This window comes from Miniopterus natalensis, chromosome 13, assembly GCF_054644295.1.
Source record: "Miniopterus natalensis isolate mMinNat1 chromosome 13, mMinNat1.hap1, whole genome shotgun sequence".
In the NCBI taxonomy this organism is placed as follows: domain Eukaryota; kingdom Metazoa; phylum Chordata; class Mammalia; order Chiroptera; family Miniopteridae; genus Miniopterus; species Miniopterus natalensis.
Window position 1 is genome coordinate 12,260,938 of NC_142093.1, and position 24,234 is coordinate 12,285,171.

Here is a 24,234-nt window from a genome sequence, read left to right on the forward strand (position 1 = left end):
GGGGGGACACAAGAGAAGAGATGGGGTAGCAGTGGACAGCCAGTCGCTGAAGGAAAATAAAAATCAGGCAGGCCCGCCCCGCCTCACCCGGGCCCGGCCGCACGGCGGCGCGGTCGGTACCCCGCGCGCCCGCTGCGCCCGGCGGCGCCGCAGAGGCCGCGCCGACCACGCGCGGCCGCGCCCTCCCTGCGAGCGCTCTGCGCGCCGGGCTCTCGACCTGGCGGCGGCGCGGCGCTGAGCCGCCCGTCTCGCCCTTCAGGACTGTGATTATTCTCTAAACCCCGGCGCCCAGGCCGCGCGGCCGCTTTAGGGGGCCGCGTCCCAGGCCCCTTTCCAGGGCGGGGGGGGGGGGTCGGCGGCTCGCTCGGGAGCGGGCGAGGGAATCCCTCTCCCTCCACGTCACCCGAAAGCGAGGGAACCCGCACTCCCGTCCTCTAACGCAAATGACCATCTTTGGCAACGTGCGCCAATGGAACAGACCAAGGGCGCCGGGCCCGGGGGGTGGGCCGGGGCGGGCGAGGGCCCCTCGGCTCCCCCAGACCGCGCGGCCGGCCGCTCCCACCTCCGCCGCCACCTTCCTTCCTCGCGCAGGGTGCGCTGCTGGCGTCAGCGCGGCCCGGAGCGGGGCAGGGAGGGGAGCTGTGCGCCGCCCCCTCCCGCGCCTCTTCCTCCTCTCGTCCTGCGCCTCCTTCCCCCGCCTCCCCGCCCGCAAGGTGGAGTCGGGGTTGACGTGAGTGAATCCACATGGTACAGGGGCTGGAGAATAAAGAGTGTGGAGTTGAACTCGTGCCATTGTAGTGACTCATCTCGGGCAGAGCGCAGGGGCTCCGAGCGAACCAGCGAGCCAGCGAGCGGCGCGCGGCGGGGACGGAGGGAGAGAGGCGCGGGCGGCGAGACGGTCCGTCCGGGCGCGGGCCCGGGAAGGGGTGAGGGCAGGCGCCCGAGCGCCGCGCGGAGAGCGGGGCCGCGTCCCTCGGCTGGAGCCCCGCGGGCCGCCTTCTCCTCCCGGCCAGGGGTCCGAGCCGCTCCGAAACTCGGGCGGCGCGTCGGCCACAGGAAGTTTATTTTCAGCTTCTTTTGTAAAAGGAGGAAATAGAAGTTTCTCCAAGCGGGCAGCCTTGCTTTTCGCTTTTTTTTCTTTTTTTTTTTTTGCCCTGCCTGAAATCGGGGGTCCGCAGACCAGGCAGGCGTGACTTGCCGGCTTCCCGTTGGTTTTAGTTTGGTTTTTTTTTTATTTCCAATTTTTGATTGAGCCGGCGGTCCCCGCTGGGCTCCGGCTGCGCGCGGGGGCGGGAGGGCGCGCGCAGGGGAGGGCCCGAGGGACGCGCCGACTTTTTAGAGGGAGGGACTAGGTGGACAGCCGGTCCCGCGGCGCTTGCGGAGCCGGAAAGAAGTGCCGCGCTCGGCGCTCAGGGGCCGCTGTTCCCGGGTGTCGCCGCCTCCCGGTTCGTGCCCGCCGCCGCCGGGGAGAAGCCCGGGCGCAGAGACCGGAGCCCAGGCGCGGCCGGCAGGGAGCGAGCGCGCAGCAGCCGGTGCGCGGCCGCGGCGAGGGCGGGGAAAGAAAAACACCCTGTTTCCTCTCGGGCCCCCACCGCGGATCATGTACCAGGATTATCCCGGGAACTTTGACACCTCGTCCCGGGGCAGCAGCGGCTCTCCTGCGCACGCCGAGTCCTACTCCAGCGGCGGCGGCCAGCAGGTAGGTGCGGGCCCTGGTGCACCTGGCGGCGCGGGCGGACCTCCTCTCCTCTCGCCGCCGCTGCCTTCTTTGCTTCTTTCCCCTTTCTTGGCTTGGCGAGAAAATTCCAATGGGCCACTGTTGTAAGTTCTGGATTTTCGTCTTGTCCTGCCCATCCCATCACTTTTCTCTTTTTAAAACTGGAGCGAGGAGTGGGCTTGAAAGCCAGCAAACCCTTTCCTTCCCACTACATCTGATCCAGACGAGCTCCTTGAGCGCCAAGCCTGTTACCTCCTTTCCCCCTTTCCCTCTCTCTCCTTGGTGGACCAAAAAAATCTTTGCACCCTCCTCTATTCCTACGGGAAAGCCCTCTCCCGCTCTTTCTCCATCAGTCTTAGTTAATTTCTGATGGACGTTGGGGACTGGGAAACACGGTTGGGCTCCAAGTAATCCGGAGTGAGAGTGAGGGTTGCTGCTTCTGGGAATCAGGTACGAGGGTCTGGAAGGAAGACGGCAGCCTTGATTGGCCCCGGGTGGCCCCTGTGTGCCCTGGGCCCATCCATCTTCAGTTAGGATCAGAGCTGGAGCCTGCACTGCCATCAGAAGGGGTGCCTTGAAGGTGTGGAGGTACCTGGGACAAGCACGCCTACGGAGAGAAGTGGGGGGAAGAGACCTCGTTTAGGCTCCTGGGTGGTTCTGGAAGCAGAAAAACAACTTGTTTCTAAAGCAGCCGGACTGGTTTGCACTGGAGGGATTGTGTGTGTGATCTGTGTGTCTATAAATACCAGAAAGGTGCTGGTGTGCATGTGGGGGGGTGCTGGGGGGGTGCCTGTAGCAGCCTCCCACCGGCCCCCAGACTTGTGAGGGAGCTGGCTTAAAAGTCCACCACAACCTGAAGCCCTCTGGTCAGGATCTGCGGAGTCTCTAGCCAAGTTGGCTGCAGCAAGAGTTGCTCTGGTAAGGCGGTGGCCTTGGCCTCTAGAGGCCAGCCAGCCAGGAGGGGCTGGGGTGGGCTTCCAGGGAGGGTGAACCCTGCTGGAGACTAAAATGGAAACAGGGTTCTTTGGGATCTGAGTCACCTTGTTCCAAAATGATTCTCCATACCTGGTGAGTCTCCAGAATGGCTTTCCTGTGTTCCCTTTATCTCCCTTGGTGTCCCTATAAGCACCCACTGTAGAGAGCCTGCATGGAAGGTGCAGTCAGCACACCCTTAGTGACAAGCACCAAGGCAATGAGTTTAAAATCTCATTGTAAAAGTGTTTGATATTGTTTGCTTTCCAGCCCCGTTGGTGGTTTGTTATCAAATCCAAACATCATTAGGCAAGGGGGTTGGAGTCAGTTATACCCATTCCCTCACTTTCCAGTTCAGCAAATCCCCAAACGGTCCTCTGCTTCCCGAATCAGGAAGGGATCTTTTGATTTGTCTGTTCTTTGGCTGCCATTTCTGTGGCAGTCATCATTGAAATATGACAGTTTTGCCGCCTGGCTTTGCTCAGACCCAGGGGCCTGGATGGGAAGTCAGACCGGACATCAGTGCCCCGATTGAATAATCTGTGTCACTAGGGCTTTGAGCCCAGGATGTGAGCGGAGGCAATTCCCTGTTTTGGAAGAAAATCAGACAGGAAACCAGTGCGAGGAAGAAGGAAGAGAACTCCGTCCAGCAGAGTGTAATGGGGCCTCATTACCAAAGCTAAAAGCAGCTGTTGGCTAATTCCTAGCATGCTGTAACACATGAGGATTTTGCAATTAGTAATAACTAGTGCATGGGGTTCTTGAATATACGCCTGCCCCTTGGCCCAGCAGCTCCAGTGAGGAGCCTTTCAAACCATAGGGATTGGCAAAGTAATGCCACTTTAGACAAGTTTCTCAGCTTGTCCACTCCTGTGGGGAGGGGGGCAGGGTTTTTCCATCACCTCTCCACCTTTGAGCAAAGCTGTTCTGTGATCTTAAGGACTGACTTTGAGAGGCTTTTGTTACTTAACAAGTCTGTGCTATGACCCCACCCAATCTCAAGGTAACTTTATTACATACTAGATAAAACCTATAATCACTTTATTTCTCTCAGCTTCCTTTACGGGGAGACTGCTGGCAGTTAGAGATGGGCCGTTCTCCTCTGTGGTGTCTCAATGGACCAATCACTGTAAACCACTGTTCTCTGGTTTTCCCTTGGGCAAGTGAATATTATTTTTTCCCGATCTCTTTGTTTGTGGGGTCTAATATCTCTGATGTTTGTTGCTGTTTACTCACCCCAGAAGTTTCCTCTAGAGTTTCCTAAAGCCTGATCTTAACATGGTCATGAGTTCCAGTGACTAGGGGGCGGGGGTGGGGGTGGGGGGAGAGATAACTTTTTGTTAAAACCTCTGTTCTCGTATATGGCAGGAACTTGAAGCATGAGAAATATTTCCTGTTCCAGTTATAGTTTTAATCTCAGAGGTTGGTCATTGGTGATTTTGTTTGGTCAGTCATCATCGCACACACCTCCCCCTCCTGGCTTTTTCTTTGTGTTGTTGTTTTCTCTCTCTCCAGACTTTCCTAGGAAAATACCTCCCAGATATATGCCCTGCCTGGCTGCTCGACTATTACGGTTTCAGGGCCTGAGCATTACGCAATCCAGCCAGTTACACAAACACAGGTCATTTCATAACTTGTTTTCATCAGCTGGGCCCCCTTTTAATGAAAACACAAAACAAAACAAAAACAAGACCCAGGACTTTTCCAGGGCTGCCATTTGTCTGTTCCTTAGATAACTTGTGAAAATAAATCAACGGGGACAGTTCATTTTTGGAATTAAGGAGTACCAGACTACCTTTCGTCTTCAGCAGCCACCCTTTCCCAAGAGACACACACACACACACACACACACACACACACAAAATTTCCCGGAGTGAACTTTTGCCAACTGTACCAGGCTGGGACATTCCTCACATCAAAGAACTTTTACCAGAAATGACTGTGATTCCCAAGTCAGCCCTAATCGTACCTCTCTAGTGCCCCCTACAGGAAATTCTTAGAAGAGCCATCTGGGGAATGTATTTTTCCAGCTCCAGAGAGTTAACTTGGTGAGTTTTTGGAATTCTTAGGATTTTTTCTTTTTAGTTCAGGACAAATAAATGGCATACATTTAACAGCAGTTAACTGGGAACTGCTTGACTTTGAGATGCAATTTTTAAAATAATTTCTTTTGTTCTAAATAAAACCTGCTTGAAAAGGAGTGCTTTCTCTTCTTTCCCTATTTCGATGTCTGTCTGTTCATTAGGGTGCCAGCACAGTGTCTTCAGATTCCCAAGGCTTGTTTTCTTGATGCATTTGTGTTAGGAGACTGGGAATTGTTTTGGTGAGGACTGGTCTTCAGAGATGCTGGGAAGGTAGGAGGTATATATTAAGGGTCTGGTGCCTCTCCCCCCCCCCCCCCCCCCCCCCGATTTTACCTCATAGATTAGGATCAAACAAAATGTTATCCCAGAAATTTGTCTGTTCCACTGACTCTTCACGGTGGAAGTCAGCGTCACTTTTTCATCAAAGTGAATGGAGTGAAACAGCAGCCATGTATTGTCTGAGTGGCAGTTGAATTTTCCTTTCCAACCCACTGAGTACATTTCCATTTATTCCTGCCTGCTGTGTTAGTCAAGGTGAGTGTAAAGTTAGGAGCCTCGTTATTTTTTTTTCTATCGTAATACAAACACACCAAAATGTATACATCCAAATCACTATTGCCTCTCATAATTGTTCCTTGAGACTAAATACTTATTTGAATGTTGGGGCTATTAGCCAGACTCAGAACTAAGTTTAACAACACCCTTCTTTTGGAATTGCCTTAAGCAAATTCTTTTGAAAATCCTGCCTGCTAGCAAATCTTTGTCCTTTGAGGGTAAGTTTGAGATTTGGAAATTATCAAGAGATTTGACACATAAGGAACCAAATCTGGCATATAAGGCCTGGGTGGTCCGGTTGAACCCAAAGCAGAGTATGACCCCGGCTGCTGTTGGTTTCAGTGTCAGGAGTCTGCCTGGGAGAGCAGTTGCCAGGACAGGGCACACCAAAGCAGGCATCTTTGCCATCTATACCTTAGGTTGGTTTTTTTTCCCCCCCTTCTCTGTTAAACAGAAATAAAAACACTGGTTTTGAGAATTCAGGAAGCTAACTTTCTGCTCTGTTTGTTAAAAGAGAAAAAAATGGCATCATTACTTTGCGAATATGTCTCACTCGTGTATATAGTATCTTTTGGTGGCCACACCATTTCAAAATGATGGCAGCTGCCTTCATTGAGGCAAATATATCTGTTCCAAACCCCACTTAGTAACTCTATCCCTCTTCAATGCACTGGGCTGGAGGGGAAAGATAAGAATTCTCTTGCCCAGCACTGTCTCACCCTGTCACGTGGCAGTGACTTGGCCACGCTCACCCTGTTGTGGTTGTAGGGGAGATGGCATGCCCTCCCCGTTGAGAAGATATGTCTGAGGATTGGTGGCGGTACAAAAGGGGTCCACAGAATAGTGGAGAGAATCCCCCCCATATTTTGGAGTGGTGATTGTGGCCCAAATGGCCCTGGGAGGGAAGAGATGGGAACCAGGGGGAATGACTCTGTGTCAGCCACTTTCTTCTGTTCTGTGCCTTTTCTTCTGTTCCGTGCCTTTTCTTCTCTGATTTTCTTCATCCCGGCAGATGGGTAAAAGAGGAAGTTGAGAGGAGACAGGTTACCTGAATTGTGTTTTTATACTGTATAATTTGGGGGAACCATGAGCTATTAGCAACCATTTCCATTGTTACATAGTGGCTTTGCTCAGATAGGAATGAAAGGTCAAGGTGATGTTCAGTGCTGATCTGTGAAGATTGGTTGAATCCCATATAGAAGGCTTTGGAGGACATCCCAAGTTTGATAAAAATATAGAAAATCTAAGTCAAACTGGGACTCACCAGGGGGATTTTGGGGTGTATGAGGGGACATTTGCACTGACCTTCTCCCCTTCCCCTGAGCCAAACTCCCGGGATGTTGGAATTTTCCTTTTCCTGTGTTGGGAACCTTAAAAAGGGGGGGATTCTTAAGAGAAAGACCCAGTCCTTTCCCAGACATGCACAGTCATACCTGCCTGACTGTGGAGACAGGTCACAGGCATTCGTGGAGTTCATAGCTTGAGCGCTTGGTGGCTCCGTCTAAATCAATCTGATGGACAAATGTCTGGCCAACGAGATGGGCCAAGAACACCAACTTCAACTTCCATCTCAATCAATGCCATTTCTGCCCAGCGCAGAAGTCACTGAGATAAGCCCTGCCCCATCCATGAATGCAGGAAATGGGAGCCCAAACCCTAGTTCTGACACCCTGCTGCAGAAGGCGTGGTTATAACCCTCATTTCTGCATCCAAGGCTGTAAAGTTCAGAAAGGTCATTTTCCCAAATCAACTGCTGGGCTGCAGAGACCTCTCTGATCTGATGGAGCCGAGTGGCCCTGGGGGCCCTGTGTTCTGAGCTGTCACAGGCAGTACATGGAGGACACATACACTTACTGAGCAGCCTGTGGCACCTTTAAATACAGGGTGCAGCAGAGTAAAGGAGGTTCTGCTGCCCAAAGACCCACAACAAGGCTTGTAAGGGTTCACACTTCAGCTTCAGGGTCTGGAGAGTCAAGCGGGTGGGTGAGAGCCCGTCCCCGTGCCTCCCTGGGTGAGAGGAAAACCTCAGGTCTGATTTGTTGCTTTCTTTCCTCTCTTTGTTCTCCCCCCCCAAACCTGAGCATAGGAGATGAAAATAACCCCCCAGAACAGGAGGCACCAAACTATGGCCCAAGTATTTTTATAAATAAGGTCTAATGGAGCCCAGGCCCGCCTGTTTACATATTGTCTGTGGCTGCTTTCACGCTACAATGGCAGACTTGAGTAGTTGCGGCAGGGCCAGTACGGCCCACAAAGCCTAAAATATTTACTATCTGGCCTTTTACAGCAAAAGTTTGCCAAACTCTTCTCTGAGAGGTCAGCGGGGGCCAGTTTGCCCTTTTATGGGCATTCTTGCCCATCCAGAAATCAACAGGATTGGCACAGTTAGCTACAGCATTTGGAGGCTTCTCCAGGTTGGAATGCCACACGGCCATCCAGCGTCTTTGATCCTGTCCCTAGAAGTGGAGCTTCCAGGGGGGCTGGAGAGCCCCAGAAGAGCCAAGCGAGGTCCTGGGTTACCTCCTCTGTCCCCCTACTCCCAGCCCACAGCTGGCGCTGCAACAGGGACCAAACTACCCTAATGCCAGCCGCTGGGAAACCTTATCTTAGTTTCTGTTCAGTGTCAAGCCCGTTTGTAGAGAAGCATGATTTATCTCTAGCGTGACATTTGACGGATTCTTGGGTCTGCTGGCAGAGAATGCCAGCCTAACTTCTGGGACCACAGTCTCCTAGCCTCACCTCTGTCTCCTCCCAGTGTCACACTCTGAATAACACCTTCAGAGGTGAGACAAGATATCTGCCAGATCTCACTTGAACTTGTGTGCGTCTGGGAGAGGAGACAAAGCCTTCTTTATCGGAGCCCCAGTTCCCTCTGGGGACGGGACACTGTTTTCCTTGCAGTTTAGAGCCAGCGTGTTATCCAGATGGCTTTACCTCCCTCTCAAACAAGGTGTACGTGCATTTAGAGGCAGTCATTACCTACTGTCTTGCTTTTATTGCTGTCTTGTTTTGTCTAGACCAAGCCATTGCTGCAAGGAATCTGGCTGGGGGCCGGGGAGCACAGCCTGCCATCAGGAGCCAGGGCCCTGCTAGGGGCTGGGAGTCATCCACTTACTCCTAAGGGCTCTTAGTGTCCACGCTGTGCTTCAGATTTTGTTGCTTGCTTCCCCCAGACTGAAACGGGAGCTCTTTTGTGGTTGGAATGAGGAGTGAATTTCTTGAGGAAAGCTGACAGGCCCCCCCCCGCCCCCCCCGCCCCCCCGCCAGAGGTGGAGGTCACATTAAACCGTGCGCTGGATGCCTCAGGTGTCCTTCAAACCCAGAGCCTGACTTGGGAGAGAAGTGGAGTAGAAACGTTGGGTGCTCCCCAGGAGTGGGGAGCTGGCGGTGCTCCCCGGAGCGCCTGAGCAGAGTGCAGAGACGCAGATGCAGAGTGATGTGACAGTGGTGGTGACTGCGATGATGGTGCCGCCTCCCATTTGTTTGCAGCAGCATTTCTCAGCCCTGGCTGCACATTAGAGTCTCCTCAGGTGGTTTTTTTTTTTTTTAATTACCTTATCAGAACCCCACCCCAAACCAGTTATTTTAGAACTCTAATGGCGAGGCTGGCTCCAGTACTGGTGTTTTGAAAAAGCTCCGCAGACTATTCTAATGTGCAGCCGGGGTTGGAACCACTGGAGAGCTTTTATAGCCTGTGATTACAAGTAGCTACTAATTTAATCCTCAGGACAGGGCAGAGAGGTTGGTGCTAGCATTCCCACTTACAGGCAGGGAAACTGAGTCCTCAGTGATTTGCCAAGGCCTCAGATCCAGCCTCCTGGCTCCATGTGTAGTGCTGCCTCCTTGCCAGCCCCTCCTCACCCCCGCCCCCTCCCAGCAGCTGGAGAGAAACAGCTGTCCGAGCCTCAGTGCTTCTGCGCACTTCTCAGTACTCTGCCGCCTCAAAGCCTGGCCCTGGTTGTCTGTTTTCTCCTTGTAGATGATTTCCCAGTGGGATCCTTCCTTGTTCACTGTACCCTTCCCTCCTTCACACCACACACACACACACACACACACACACACACACTCATATATACATTCTTCTGTGCAGTCAGCTCCTGATAAAAAAAACCCAGTTGTCTTTGCTTTCTGAGGCCACACAGAATGCCTTGCACTGGGCAGCTCTCCTCACAGAATCACAGAATCCCTCACACTGGTAGCATCACAGAATCCCCAAATTTATTGCACTGGGTAGCATTCCTCACAGAACCCCAGGATCCATTGCACTGGGTAGCATTCCTCATGGAACCCCAGAATCCACTGTGCTGGATCGCTCTCTTCATTGAGTGCTTTTGGCCTAGGGCCCCAAGGCTGTCGGGGAGGTGAGGCAGCCACATTCTGCCACCCAGACTAGGGTCAGGCCGCTGGAAGGGGAGAGGCAAGGACGGGTTCTCAGCGCCCTCAGATCCAGTGAGGTGCTCTAAGCTTCCCTTCATTTCTATAGCAGGAACCTAGATGCCATCACCAGGGGCTAATACTGCTGACCCTAGTTGGTGTGACTGGGCCAGAAAAGTGGGGGTTGTTGCTATAGCTTCCATGCTAATGATTTTGAGATTTCATCTGGGGTCAGACCGACCTGTGGGGGCCTCCTGGGTGAGAGGCAAGGTCTGTAGGGACCCTTGGCGGGGACGACTGGTGCTCCTTCTGAGGGTTGTGGGGGTGGACACCAGCACTTGGGACTGCATTTTGAGGACAAAGAAGTGATGCTATAGAAGCTTGTGTATCACCATGTGTGAGAGCTCTGGCCTCCTTGTCAGGCTGACTTGGGTTTGAATCCTGACCCCTCTGCTTATTAGCAGTGCCGCCTGGGGATAAGTTAATCTCTTTATGCCTAAATTTCTGCCTCTAAATGGCGATAATGGCAGTTCTTACCCGAGGGAGAATGCATAATGTAGGTAAAACACCACCATGGTGCCTGTCATTTAGTAAATGCTCAGTACCTGTTAGTTACTCTTGTTATTATCAGTTTACCCACCAGATCAGGGAAGAAAGGATTTGCAGAGTGTTTTTGTGGAAATGGGAATCTTCTGAGGGTGAGGGTTCCATTAGGGGAGCTTTTCCCTGACAGCTGGGGGTGGGGTCCTTCCTTTCCCCTCCTCTCGCTTTCTAGTAGCTGCCCTGAAGAAAGGTCAAACCCAACTGCTGGGGAGCATGGCCCAGTTCAGCTTTTGTACTCTGTCATCATCTTATATTTTAAATAGGATGCTTCCTGCAGCATGCTTCAGAGAGCTCCACTGTGCTCTGGGCATAAATTAAGAGAGAGAGAGAGAACTCTGAGCTAGTGGCACCAAACTCCCCCACAGATGCATCTGCGAACACAGGCAGATAGCTAAATAGACAGAAACACAGCATGTCTGTCCCAAGCAAGATGGGGTGAAGGGCAAGGAGGAGGTCAGGGACAGCAAGGGGAAGTCCAGCAGCAAACACCCCCACTTCTCAGTCTCATGGGTGGGAGGACACCTTTTTGTGGACCTGACCTCACCCTGGCAGGGTCACAGCCCCATTCTGATCCTGTTTGGAAAGTAACCGAAGCAGGCACAGTAAGCTTCCTGGAGATCCGTGTTGCTCCAAAGCTATTGGTATGCAAATTTCCTCAAGGGGCCCTGGATCAGTACCCTGGGGAATAATTGGCAGGTGACCCAGAGGATCCGGAGGAGGCTGGAGGGATGCAGAGAGGGCCTGCTGAGTGTGAGCGGCTAGAGACCACATCTGTCTTAGAAGTCATTTGGGATATGACCACATTCTCACTGAGCTACCTAAGGATGGAGTTCCCAGGACTTCATTCAGAGACCCAGTCTGACACAGGGCCCCAGGAATAGTTAAGATTCTTCTGATTCTTAGATGTGCAAGACTTGTCCAGGGAAGTCCACTGGTGTCCTGACCTTGGTCTCCCAGGCACTGACCCTGCTTTCTGCTAGCTTTTGCCTGCTGTCTCTATTGTCTTGTTCTGCTTGGTATTTCTTGGCTCAATCATCTTTTTCTCCTCATTTCAGAAATTCCGGGTAGATATGCCTGGCTCAGGCAGCGCCTTCATCCCCACCATCAACGCCATCACGACCAGCCAGGACCTGCAGTGGATGGTGCAGCCCACAGTGATCACCTCCATGTCCAACCCGTACTCCCGCTCGCACCCCTACAGCCCCCTGCCTGGCCTGGCCTCTGTCCCTGGGCACATGGCCCTCCCGAGACCGGGCGTGATCAAGACCATCGGCACCACTGTGGGTCGCAGGAGGAGAGATGAGCAGGTACAGCTCAGATCAGCATAAAAAAGTCATGTCGGTGGCTTTCAGGGCCTCATGACACAGTCTTTCTGCAGACTGGTGGGGAGCAGGGTCAATGTTCTGGGATCACTGGGAAGAAGAGGGAACTAGGGACAGGAGCACATGACTGTCATCATTGGAGGCAGAGCTGGAGACCTGAGGGTCAGGTCCAGCTCTGTGATCTCACCTGTGTCCCTTGGAATCTCTGAGTCTCAGTTTTCTCAGCTGCATAATGGGGATTATGGTACTTGCCAGCCAAGACTTGTTGCCCCTTGAATGCAGTCGGGCGTTGGGAAAGCACATTGTGAGTGGTGAGGCATCAGCAAATGGGAAGGACTGTTAGGACCTGCCTATGGCAGTGTCCTTCTCTCATCCGTGGCAGAGTGGCCACCGGACAAGCAGCCAGTGAACACTGGCCAGCTTTTTGGAATTAGCCCCTAACTATCTTCCAGTATCTGGTCCAGACAAGCCATTCAGCAGACATAAAGGGTCACACTCTCTGCTGGCACTGCCCATAGGCCTCCAGCTCGAAGCAGGAGCCCGTTTCCAGTGCCTGGAATGTGTGTTCCAGAAGTGCCGTGACTGGGGTCCTTGGAGCATGCTCAGCTGCTTAAGCTGACCAGGATAAGGGTGGGAGGTCAGACATCAGCCTTGTTTTCCTCAAGGGGCTCAGTGTTGATGAATTAGCCTGGCTGGGAGGGACACCAGAAAATGGTGGGGCCTCTGCTCTCTAGGCAGCATCCACCCAACACACTCAAAAGGCCCATTGTCTGCATCAGCAGGAAACCATGGCAGCAACAGGCCCCCTGACTCCAGAAAGAGACATCAGAATCATGCATAATTCAGAAAGCGAGCTGTCAGAGTGCCCATCTGTCCCGTTCAGATGATACAACCAAAGCCCAGACATACCTACCTGGGACCACTCAGCAATGAGAGGGAGGTGCCCTGGACTCCCCGTGCAGTGTCCTTCCTGCAGCACCATGCCACCAGGAGCAGGGAAGGGAAAATACTGTAGCAGCGGAATCCCTTTTTCAAATATAGTGCTAATGTGGAGAACTCCAATTACAGCATCCAAAGCTCTCCAATTACAGCCTCAGAACCCGTCCCCTCTGGGATCCTCAGCTCCACAATGTTCTAATACAAGGAACTTTAAACATGGTTCTCAGTAGATAATCGGGGATCCAGTGCCAATAGTCCCCAGGATACGTAAAATTACAAGGATCGCTCTCCAAGGAACTGGAAGCTTTCGCAGGGGCCCTGGTCCTCTGAGGACAAAGCTGGGCCTTGTCTCCACTGCATGTTGGTTTGTTCTGTTAACAGCAGGACCTGTGCAGGGCGACACAGGAGGTGTGTGTAATAGATGCTGTAATAGATACAGCTCACAGTTGCTGTTGGGCTTCTGCTGCAGGGGACAAGCGGCTAACATTCCCCTCACTATTGCTTTCCATAATTGCAGTCATAAATATTGCAGTAGCAGTGATCTTAATGTCCTTCATAAGCATGCTTCCTTCAGGGAGCCCAAGGTGCCATGCTCTACAGTCACCGATGAGCTGGATTCTCCCTGTAAGTCACTCCTGAGGGCCAGCCAGGCTTGTGAGACAGACCCCTTTGGGACTAGGAGGACAACAAAGCGAGATGTGCTGAACACTCTTCATTCTTTCCTGGGCCTAGCTCACATGAAGTTTGGAAGTTTGTATCTGGAACGGATTTTGGAGACCAGCTTTTTAAATCCCCCCCTGCACCCATTTTACAGGTGAAGAAACTGAGGCCCAGAAAAGAGAAGGGCCCAGGCCAGGGTCACACAGTGAGTTAGTAGCAGAGCCAGGACTGGAATCCACCTCCTTTGACCTCTAGCCCTGTGGTTTTCCCACCACACCATCTAGGCGGGCCCTAAGACAATCTGTCTGGAAAATTTCCTTCCTTTTTGGAGAGGGAGGGAGAGAGCCAGGAGCATTTTATTCTGTGTCATTGTCAATTAGGAGATCAGACAAATCATCAAGCAGCTTGGAGGAAGCCTGGGCAGCTTGGAGGAAGCCTGGGCGGTAGCATCCTCGAACCTTGGCTCTCTGGTTCCTAGCCCTAAGGTCTTTTCCCTGAAGCTTGCTCCTGCCTTCCTGACCTCCTCCCAGGGGAGGTGCCTGGTACCAGGAGCCAGCCTGGTGCCTCATTGCCCTCCTCCAGCCTGCCCCAAGGCTCCCTCTGAGGCCAGTGGCAGTCACTGAGGAGGCAGGGAGGGGAGGGTGTGTGTGGCTTGTGGGTGGGGTACACGGTAGTGCTGACACACTCAAGATGTAACCATGTTGATGTCACCACCCCTGAACACTTCCTATGCGACAGCTCCCACAAGTTGCCCGCCCCAGACCTCACCAGAGAGGGAAGAGATTTCTAGGCCAATCAGGAGGCCAGAAGTTGTCCAGAAGCAGCCAAGGGGGGAAGGGAGGCCCAAGTGGACCGTGACCAGCCTTCCATCACTGCAGGGAGGGGCTAGCTGGACCTCAAAGGGAGCCCTAAACCTAGGACTGTAGCTGGGCCATAAGGCTCTCTTGGTGACTGTTGGGCTCAGGTTGAGACAGGCTTAGGGGCAGCAAGCATTCAGGGCCTCGGCTAAGTGGCCTCATGACCTCAGCCAGGCAGCTGACCCCACACAGAGCAGGGTGTCTAAGTCTGTGGACTCTGGGTCTCCAGTCCACTTGGACTCTTAGGACTCAGGAAAAGCACCAAAGAGGAGACCTCTGAATTGCATCTTCTTTCGGGCACTTTCCAGTTTAGAGAGGGTCTCACCTGCATCTCATCTGATATCACAGATACTTTGCAGAAGGTAGGCCAGGTCTTGTTCATCCCATTTTACAAATGGGAAACCTGAGGCTCCGAAGGTTTGGTGATTTGTCCCAGGCCACACAGAAATGCTGTTTCTGTTGCTCTCCTCGCCATCCTGATCCCTCTCAGAGGAGAGAATATAGAGCCTTTGGCTCCCTGGGGGAAATGGAGGATTTCAGAGGCTGGGACTAAGGCCAGGGCTTGAGGGAAATGGAGCCAGGACTCGGCTGTCAGACCAGGTCTTTGGAAGGGGCCTGAGGACTCACAGGAATGTTAGCTGCTGGGTTGCTCAGTGCATCCCACCTGGAGGCCCCTGCAGGGGGTGAGAGACAGTGAGGGAGGAGCTGGTGAGAGAGAGAAGCTGGGCCTGGGTCTTCATGCCAGTGAGATGGGGGCGACAGAAGAGGTGAAGGAACATGGTCAGGATGTCTTGGGAGTGAAGGTGGCCCCCAGGGCAGACACAACTGAGGCCTGGCTACCAGGAGGCCCTGGCGGTCTCCCCAGCCTGTCAGGCCTCCTGCCTGCCTCTGGGCCCTGCACCTTCACTGCTGAGGGTTGGGGGGGGGGGGGGGGGGCGGGTTGAAAGCTGAGAAGGTGTGATGAACTTGTCTGTGCTCACATGGCCTCAGAGAGATCTTGTGTCTGAGCAGTCAACTGGCTCATTTTCTTGCCAGTGTTTGGACAATTTGGATACAGGGCCCTGGCACCGGGAGGCCACGGGGTCACCTCAGAGTTGACAGGGATGGGCTTGTCCTCCCTGATGCTGTGCCTGGCTTTGCTGTTCCAGACATCACAGCAGCAGACCTGCAAGGCTTCGGGGAGCATCCCAGGGACTCTGACATGGGCCCAGCTAGGGACTGGCTCCTTCCCTCACAGGGTGGCTGGGAGCATCCCTCAGCAGGGCAGCTTGTCTCGTCCTCTCCAAAAGTGGCTTTGGCATTCTCGCCCAAGTGTCCCTAGAGTATAGGACCCAGGTCCTATTCCCTCAGTGTTCTAAGCCCCAGTGCTGCCCTGGGTGCATAGTTGTGCCACCGGTGTCTGATGACTGCACAGGATGGTCTTTCCTTTACAGTTGCCGTCTGCCTTGGCCCACGGCCATCTCCTGTGTCACCTCTGCCTGTGCGGGGCATTGGGTCATAGCCCTGGAAGGGCTCCGTGTAAACACAGTGTCAGCACTGCTTAGTGGAGCAGAGGTCTTGCCCTGTGGCATGAGTCATGGGCCCCTAACCAGCCTCATCGTAAGAAGATAGATCGGCTAGATCGTGAGCTTGGCAGGGGAAGTTTGTTCATTCAGCTCTCTGATAATCGCGAACCCTTCTAACCTCGCCTGCCACGTAGAAGCGGATGTGGGGGGCAGCAGGAGTTTACATGCCTGAGGGCTCTTCCTCCTTTTGCCCATCCTGTCCAGCCTAGCACTGTGCCAGGACACCGCTGGGCCTCGGGATGGGACTGTGAGCAGCTGGCACTGCAGGGCTGGCAGAGAATGTCAGGAGTGGGGTGGCATCCTTGACCCTCCCTCTGGCAACAGAAGAGTCCCCCCCTCCCCCAGTGGTTCTTACTCTGGGCCCAGCCACTTAACCAAATGGGGGTAATGAGCCTTGCAGAGCAGGCAGAGGGATGGGGCGGAGTAATTAGCCTGGGTTTGGAAGAAGCTGCTTCAGGGGGTGGGGCCAGGCCTGGCTGGCATGAGGGGCTCCCTGGGGGGAGCAGTCCCAGCTTCTCTCTGGCCTTGGCACTGAATCAGGGCTGACGTGACAAACACTGCTGCCATCAGGCCTGGACCCTGCGCCGCTCACCCATGGCTGCCCTGTCCTCCCTTCAAACATGGGACGTCACCTTAGGGGTGGGCTCAGCTCTAAGCGTCCTCCCTGGTGGAGGACAATAGGGAGCTGCACGTCCAGGGACCCCTGAGCCTGGCCACACTCCTCATGCCTTCCTCCATCCCCTCCACAGTCCCAGAAGGGCTTCCTGCCCTACTTAAAATGCAGTTAAAAAACCAAAACACTGGCGAACCATTTCTGAACCTAATCGTGATCCTCTGTCTTGGCCTCTAGCTGTCCCCCGAAGAGGAGGAGAAGCGTCGAATCCGGAGGGAAAGGAACAAGCTGGCCGCTGCCAAGTGCCGGAACCGACGTCGGGAGCTAACAGAGAAGCTGCAGGCGGTAAGGAACACTGTGGGGTGGGGGTGCTCCTGGGTGGGCTGAAGCAAGAGCCCCAGGGCTCCCGGCCCTCCCCTTGCCCCTTGCCTGCTAGTGGCCTACAGACGAGTCAGTGGAGATACACATTCCTGCCTTTGCACATGGGGTAACACTGGCCTGATTAGAGAGAAAGAGGGACGGAGGGAGCTGGCCTTTGGCACCCACCTGGCCCAGAGAGAGAACTGGATAACCTCATTGGGCTTAGTGCCCTTTCTTACTCAGGGCCTGAGTGTTCCCTGCTCTCAGACCTGCTGGGGCTCCTGGGTGAGGGATGGCAGACCATGTCGGCATTGCCTGGTGCCGGAGGCCAAGGCAGGCCTAGACCTGCCCTCTCCAGGGCTGCTTCCCAAGTTTCCAGCTGCCCCCATGCCTACCACCAGCAGGAGCGGCCCAGCTAGAGTAAGTGACCTGGTTAGGGCAGGGGGGACCTGCCATCTGGGCTCCTTCATCTCTGCAGGGGTCTCAATGTCCCCTGGTCTCGTGGAGATGAGTCACATGTCAGGTGAGTTGTACTATGTTGGGCTTTCTCAAAACCTTCATGGGCAGGAGGGTTCTCCGCCTCTGCTCTGAGCCTTGGTACCTCGTTGTGCCCTGTGAGTCACTCTCCCCTGCTGCCCCCACATCTGGGGGCCCACGGCTCTGCCCGAAAGTTTGACCTGACCAACCTCACGTAAGTCCCTCCAGAGCCTAGCTCTACGGGATGGGCCATCTGCCATGTGGAGGAAGCCCAAAGCTAGGACTGACTCTCTGGGGTAGAATGTTGTCAAAGTGAGGAGATGAGGGAGACTCTGTCGGTCCTTACAGCGACCAGCCAGTATGGGCCTTTGGAAATCACAAATGACCTTGCATATCCCATCGCTTTATTTAATTCTCCCAGGTAGCACTTACCTGCTTTAGCTCCTTTTGTCCACCCTAAGCCCTCACTCTTGGGTATTGCATGTGCACTGTGTGAATTCTCTGATGCCTGTACTAATGTCCCATGGAGGTGTTAGTTAAAGTCAGAGGATGAGTGGGAGCTCTCTGTTGCCAGGTGAGGTGGATCCATTAGTGATCAGCTCCATGGGGAGACTCCCCCAGGGGAGCCCTCTTCACTGCCAGCCTTTGCAGGAGCCAGGCCCTCTGGGTCTACCCTGGGCGCTCCTTACCACCAGCCCCAGAAGCCTCACACCCTACTCCCCCGCCTCCCCACCCCCAGCCAAGCCACCCCGGCCCTGAGCCACATCCTCCACAGGAAACCTCTCATAAGCTCATGACGTTCTTCAGACCCTTGAGACAGATGGAAACTTTTTTTCACTCCGGAATATGCTGTACTCCACTTATTGAAGCTCTGGCCCTGTATCATCTCATTCTTAAACAGGAACCTGTGTTAGGGGAAAAGTGGGGAGGAGGCTGGTGACACACACCTTGTCTTCCATGACTGCCCCTCCACGTGCATGTGCTGCTTCTCTGGCCTTGTGTAAAAGGAGGGGCCGAGGTCCTTGCAGCTGGACCCTGCCATCCTCACATGCCCACCCAGGCTGCCAGGTTCCTCATCTGCTAAGGGGCTGACCGGAACACCTGGCAGGGCTCTCTGAGTCCTGAAACACGTGCTTCCAAATTCAGAATGAGAACGGGAAGAGGGGCTGTGGTGGCCCGAGCAGGATTCATTGAACACTTCCTACAAGCCAGGCAGTGTCCCAGGCTCGTGTGTGCAGACAGCCTCCACTGTCATTCAGCTTGGAGTTTAGTGTGTATGCATCCACAAACAGGCTCTGCACTCCGGAGTCAGATACACTGGAGTCAAATATGGGCCACCTACCTGTTGGCTCTGTGACTTTGGGTAAATTACTACATCTCTATGAACTTGTTTCCTTATCTGTAAAATGGGTTGATGATAATATCTGCTTCAAAAAACTGCTAGAGGATTGAATGAGATAAAGCCTATGAAATGCTTAACACAGTGCCTGGCACAAAGTAAGCACTCAGTCAGGGCAGCTACTGTTGCCATGTCACCTTTCCTCCAGGCCACCTGGCCTCCTTTCTCAATCTAGAGCTTTGGAAATAAAGGGACTCTTGAGCCTCCAGGTGACTCACCACCGTGGGGTCTACGGCCAGGTGTGAGCTGGCTGCTTTCACAATCGGCCCTCCAAGGACATTGCTGGTTTCCCTTTCTTGCCTGGATTTGAATCACCCACCCACCGCCGCCCCCTCCCTGGCAGGCTGCTGTCCCTTACATGCTTCTCTTTCTCCCGTAGGAGACGGAGGAGCTGGAGGAGGAAAAGTCGGGCCTGCAGAAAGAGATCGCCGAGCTGCAGAAGGAGAAGGAGAAGCTGGAGTTCATGCTGGTAGCCCATGGGCCTGTGTGCAAGATCAGCCCCGAGGAGCGCCGATCGCCCCCCGCCTCTGGGCTGCAGCCCCTGCGTGGCGGGGGCGGCGGAGTGGGCGCCGTGGTGGTGAAGCAGGAGCCCCTGGAAGAAGATAGCCCCTCATCCTCATCAGGGGGGCTAGACAAGGCCCAGCGCTCTGTCATCAAGCCCATCAGCATTGCCGGGGGCTTCTATGGGGAGGAGCCCCTGCACACCCCCATCGTGGTGACCTCCACACCTGCCATCACTCCCGGCACCTCGAACCTCGTCTTCACCTATCCCAGTGTCCTGGAGCAGGAGTCGCCCGCATCGCCCTCGGAGTCCTGCTCCAAGGCTCACCGCAGAAGCAGTAGCAGTGGGGACCAGTCATCAGACTCCTTGAACTCCCCCACCCTGCTGGCTCTGTAACCCAGTGGCCTGGGGTCCTCATCACTGCCTCCTTCCCAGGGACCAGCACCTTCAAGCGCTCCAGGGCTGTGAGGGCACACGGGGGCTTCTGCCGAGAGCTTCCTGGCTCTGGGGAGACTGAGGTGGCATTTGGCAGTGAGGTGCTGGAGGGCTTGGATGATCTCTTGGAAGTCCTGGAACCTCCTCCCTTGTTCATCTTGCAAAGTAAATCCTGCTTCTTGAAATGCCTTGGAGGACTTCGTTTTGTGGACTCGGGCATCTCTGTGGCTTCTGAAGAGCCTGAAGCTGGTGTGGACCATTTCTTTCCCTTTGTTACGAAATGTCTCTGGAGTGACGGTGTCCTTCCCTGCCCCACCAAGCATGCTTGGTGCCTTTTGGTTTCACCTCCCCTCTACTTGCCCCTTCCATCCCCCAGTGTGAATTTCACTTCCTCTTGGTTTTTATCAAATTTGCCATGACATTTCATCTGGGTGGTCTGAATATTAAAACTCTTCATTTCTGGAGATGGGGCAGCAGGTGGCTCTTCTGCTGGGGCTGACTTGTCCAGAAGGGGACAGTCAATGTGCAATACAGAACCTTCCCTCCCCTGACCCTCCCCGGCCACTACCATCTCCAGAAGCACCTGCAGAGCTACGTGAGCTCTCGAGGAGATGCTACCACCACTGGGAGGTCTCAGAGGACCCTTCCTCCCCATTCTCCGAGACGGCTCTTGGAGGAGCAGCTTGGCCAGAAGACAGGGTGTGAGAGAGACAGCTGGGGCACAGGTTGTGTTTGCCAAACGCCTAATTAACAGGCCAGGAATAGTGCCAAGAAGCCACACGGTGTTCCAGCCGGCTTCCCTTCACCTGTGTTTTGAGCAGGACAGCTCCTGTAATTACTGCCTCACTACTCTGCCCCTGGACCCTTCTCTCCAGACCAGGGAGGTGTCCCTCCCTCGGAACCACACATCACTCCACGTCCCTGCCGGCTCCGCCCTCCCCCACCCTGGCTCTCGGGGTGACGCCACCCACAGAGATTTAATGAGCTTGGGCCTGGACCCTCCCCAGATTGCTGCCAGGTGGCCCCTCCCCAAGCTTCAAAGGCACTTTTGCTGTGGATGGGAAGGCAGGGGAGGGAGGCAAGTGGAGTCGATTCACCTCTCACCAGCCCTGGTACCTGGCTTGCCCTGCCCTGGCTGCTCACCTCTCTGAAGTGCCCATTGCCATCTGATGGATCAAGTGCTTTCTCTTTATATGCCCCACCCCCCTCGCCCCAGGGTGCTCTTCGGCTCCCACAGCTGGCCCAGAGCTGTGCTCTGGTTTGTGCACCATTCCCAGGGGCTGCTGAAATGGGAGATGGGATGTGATGTTTCTCACTGCCGGAGAGCTGTCCTCCTTTCCACGGGGGGAGGGTGGGGAAGGGATCCCCCAAATAGAACAGTGCAGCACAGCTCAGCATGCTCCCTGCTTCCCACCCCCCTGAGCCGCCTTCTCCCCAGGGCATGGCCCCTGATTTAGAATTGGCCTCTGCTGGGCCAGTGCTCTGAGGGAGCCCCTGCTGTTGCGATCCTGGCTCTAGACATTAGTGTATGATAATTTAAAACGATGTAGCTGTTATTTAAGCCCAGCCCAGTGGGGGTTAAAGGAGAGAGCGTTGGCACTTAGCTCACTTGCTCCTTTCACACGCCTGGGCCTCTGCTGGTCCTTAATGTCCGTTACCTGCTAGACACGCAGAATTGAGTGGCTTATGCTTAAAGCACAGCCCACCAGGACTGGACGTGGCGAGTGGAAGGAGGGGGGTTGAAAGAAAAAGGAGATTCAAAGTACTTTACAATGTCACTCCCTGCATTCCTTGACGGTGCTGCCCTGGAGTTTCCAGGGGGGCTGGGAGAGGCTGCCCAGTCAGAAGGGGCAGTTGGGCTTCCAGCTTCAGGTTAATCAGAGAAGCAGAGTCAGGCAGGAGTGGCAGGAAAATGGGGTGCTCTCAGCTCTGAAGAGCTTCATCATCTCAAGTGGTGTTTGTGGCCAAGTGGGAACTATTTGCTTCTACGTATCTCTCTCTCTCTCTCTCTCTCAAATGAAGCTGCTTTCTGATGTTTCATTTCTAAAGTCTCTTTATGCCCTCGTTTGCACAGCACTGATCCCAGTTCAGGTCACAACCTGTGATGTGGGGACAGGCTGGACATTCCTGAGATGGAGTCTGGCTTTAGTTCGGATTTCAAGCTGTGCTGGCTTCGGGGCCAGCAGGAGGCAACAACCCAGCCACCTCACAGGACTCGGAGGCCTCTGAGCTGCGTTCCCAATCGGGGGGGCCCCTGGCTTTGTTCTAGGAGGTGGTTTGGAGGTTTGGGGGAAGGCTGACTGTCACACCTAAGATGAGAGCACATCCTCAGGTACTTCCTCTGGCTTGTTCTCCAAGTTCCCGCACACGCCCCCTTGCTCCAGAATCGCCAGACACCAGGCCCGCCGCTTCCTGCCCCGTGGCTCCAGCTAAGGGAACAGCTGCGGCGGGGCTTTGCCATGGCCCGGGAACCGCTGTGCTTCCCCTGTGTCCCCAGCCTCGAGGCAGCTGGGGTGGACTCCAGCTGGGCTGCAGGCAGCTCTGGGACAGCACAGGGCAGGCACTCCTTGACAAGCTGGTGTGACTCACAGTCGTCTTGGCCACCTGGCTGGCCTCTCTGGGAACAGTCCTCTTCCTGGCTGGGTGGACAGGGATAGCTGCTGACCCAGGAAAGAGAGGCGGTCCCAGGTGAAGCTTAGGAAATTGCTGGAGCCAGCTCTAGGCAGAGAATTCGCTGGGGAGGTTTTCAGAAAGAAATCACTGTTCTGCCTTCTGTGAAAGGCCAGGTGTGTCCACTGTGGCCAGTCACACAGGCGTCTCAGAGCCAAGAGCCATCAGAGGCTGCGGCCGCCCTTTCTCAGGCTTCGGGGAAAGGAGTTTCCTGTCTGCTCCCACTTGGCTCCAAGTGTAAGGGTGGCCTTAACTCCATACGTGCTGGGAACTTACCTCCCCTGTCCTTGATGGCCCAACAGTGCTCCTTGCAATTTCACCTTTTAACTTTCAGGTTGATTTCCTTCCTGATCGGATATCTGTGTGGCCCCTTTAAGCAGGAAAAGAATAAGCACCTACTATGTGCCAGGCACTGTGTTAGGCACTTTTAAATATGCTCTCTTTAGGATGAGGGCCTGCCTTATTAAAGGCCCCCAAGACATGGATAAACAAAAACTTGGAGATGAGAAGGTCTTTCTTCAAAAATCCAAGGCAAGATTGTTGTCAGTCTGAGGTTCGTTCTCAAAGACCTACCCCCTACAGTACCCTTCCACCTCTAAATTTCTTCTTTTCTCTCTGCCCCGTGATGTGCTCCTTTGCACTCTTTAGATGGTTGGAGGGGTAATCTGTCCTCATAGAATTTGTGGACCAATAGGATATGTATAACTTGCTTTTAAAAATGTAAGTAAAGGGGTCTTGCTTACTTTCTGCTTGTTGAGTCTCTTTGGCATTCATCTTAAAAGCCAGCATCTCACTATTTATTGACAGGTTGGGGTGTGCGTGTGTGTGTGTGTGTGTGTGTGTGTGTGTATACATTTCCAGGTGTGCCCATGTCCTCCTGCAGCTTTTAAAAAGGAAACCCAGTCATCCCACCACTAATTTGACATCTCCTAATGCTTCTAGTGTTCTGGCCGAACATCCACAAAGGGTTTTAATTTTCCAGTGCCGACATGTTCAGGAGGTACCGGGTCAAATTTTGAGGAGGGTATGGGAAGGGGAGAGGGAGAAGAAATGGACATTTATTTTATTATTTATTTTAAATGTTTACATCTTTGTGTTATACCCAGCCCGGATAGAAACAGATAGCATTAAAGTACTCAGTTCCTCTCTCCCTCTCTTCCTAATTTTTTTTTTTTTTTTAATTTAGGCTAATGATGTTTTGTTGTTTCTAAAATGATTTGTGACTTGTGCTGTATAAACTGTATAAAAAAGTTCTGTTTTTAAAGATGGACTGTCATTCCCCTGGGGACAATGGTCCCCAAGAAGTCTACATCGTGAGAGAACACAACAAAAGATCCTGCCCTGTTCCTTAAAAATTATTTTCTCTGTATGATTAAAAGTTTATTCCAGTTATTTTAGTTTGTGGTTACTTGATGTCAAGGAAGCAAACATTCACCTTTGTATAAAGAGTAGGTATCAGGGTGTCTTTCCTGCGGTGGGAGCTGTACATATAGTATTTCGGCATATAGTGGAAAGTGGTAAGCTTTGTGCGTCTGTATTTGAGATATGTCAATGATGTGGCGTAAAGTCTGCTATCAGGTCCTGGAGGCAAACAACTTGTGTAAGATTCCTGTAGCCCTATGGGGGATTTTATTACCTTCCTGAGCATCTTTTTTTTTAAGTATTGGTGAAATGGTCCCATAGGAAAGGCTTCTAAATAGGCCTCTCCTGGCAGGACCATGAGCTCAAAAATCTTTGTACAGTTTTGAAAATTGAGGAGTATGTCTGCTCTGAAGCATCTCTGGTGGTGTTTTCTAGTTTTGTTTCGTAATTTTACTGTAATACAGGCTACAGTATTTGCACTAAAGAAAGCTTGTTAGAAAAAGCTTGCTGCTATGGAAGAAAGAACATTGAGACTTTTTTTCCTTTTGCCTTTTTTTTTTTTTTGGTAGCTTTTCCACTTTCAATTGAGTAGCATTTTGTAGAATAAAATGAATTAAGATTGAAGAGCCTCTTATGGTTGGTTTATTCCATCTTCTTGTCTCTCCTGTCACTTTTCCTTCTGTCTTTTCTACCTTTGCCTTTGTGGGTAGAGTTGGTGTCTCTGGCGGGGAAGGGGGCCAGGGAATGGCTTGGAAAGAGCCTCTTTCT

General features: G+C 53.4%; 1 protein-coding gene across 2 annotated transcripts; it reads left to right on the forward strand.

Annotated features, from left to right (window-relative positions):
• Positions 1-1,529: 1,529 nt before the first annotated feature.
• FOSL2 (FOS like 2, AP-1 transcription factor subunit) lies at positions 1,530-23,496 on the forward strand. 2 transcript variants are annotated; one of them, XM_087823436.1, is made up of 5 exons: positions 1,530-1,699; positions 3,744-3,848; positions 11,361-11,612; positions 16,499-16,606; positions 18,877-23,496. In XM_087823436.1, the coding sequence occupies exons 1-5, from the start codon at positions 1,601-1,603 to the stop codon at positions 19,393-19,395; spliced, it is 1,083 nt and encodes a 360-aa protein (XP_087679562.1). In that variant the 5' UTR covers positions 1,530-1,600; the 3' UTR covers positions 19,396-23,496. The 2 variants fall into 2 exon arrangements, with proteins under 2 accessions (XP_087679562.1, XP_016065333.1); XM_016209847.2 differs by lacking the exon at positions 3,744-3,848.
• The last annotated feature ends 738 nt before the right edge of the window (positions 23,497-24,234 follow it).

Coding starts and splice junctions, on each gene's coding strand:
- FOSL2 (XM_087823436.1), top strand. CDS start 1,601: ATGTACCAGGATTATCCCGGGAACTTTGACACCTCGTCCCGGGGCAGC. Junction 11,613..16,498: donor GCAGGAGGAGAGATGAGCAG/GTACAGCTCAGA, acceptor CTTGGCCTCTAG/CTGTCCCCCGAAGAGGAGGA. Junction 16,607..18,876: donor TAACAGAGAAGCTGCAGGCG/GTAAGGAACACT, acceptor TTTCTCCCGTAG/GAGACGGAGGAGCTGGAGGA.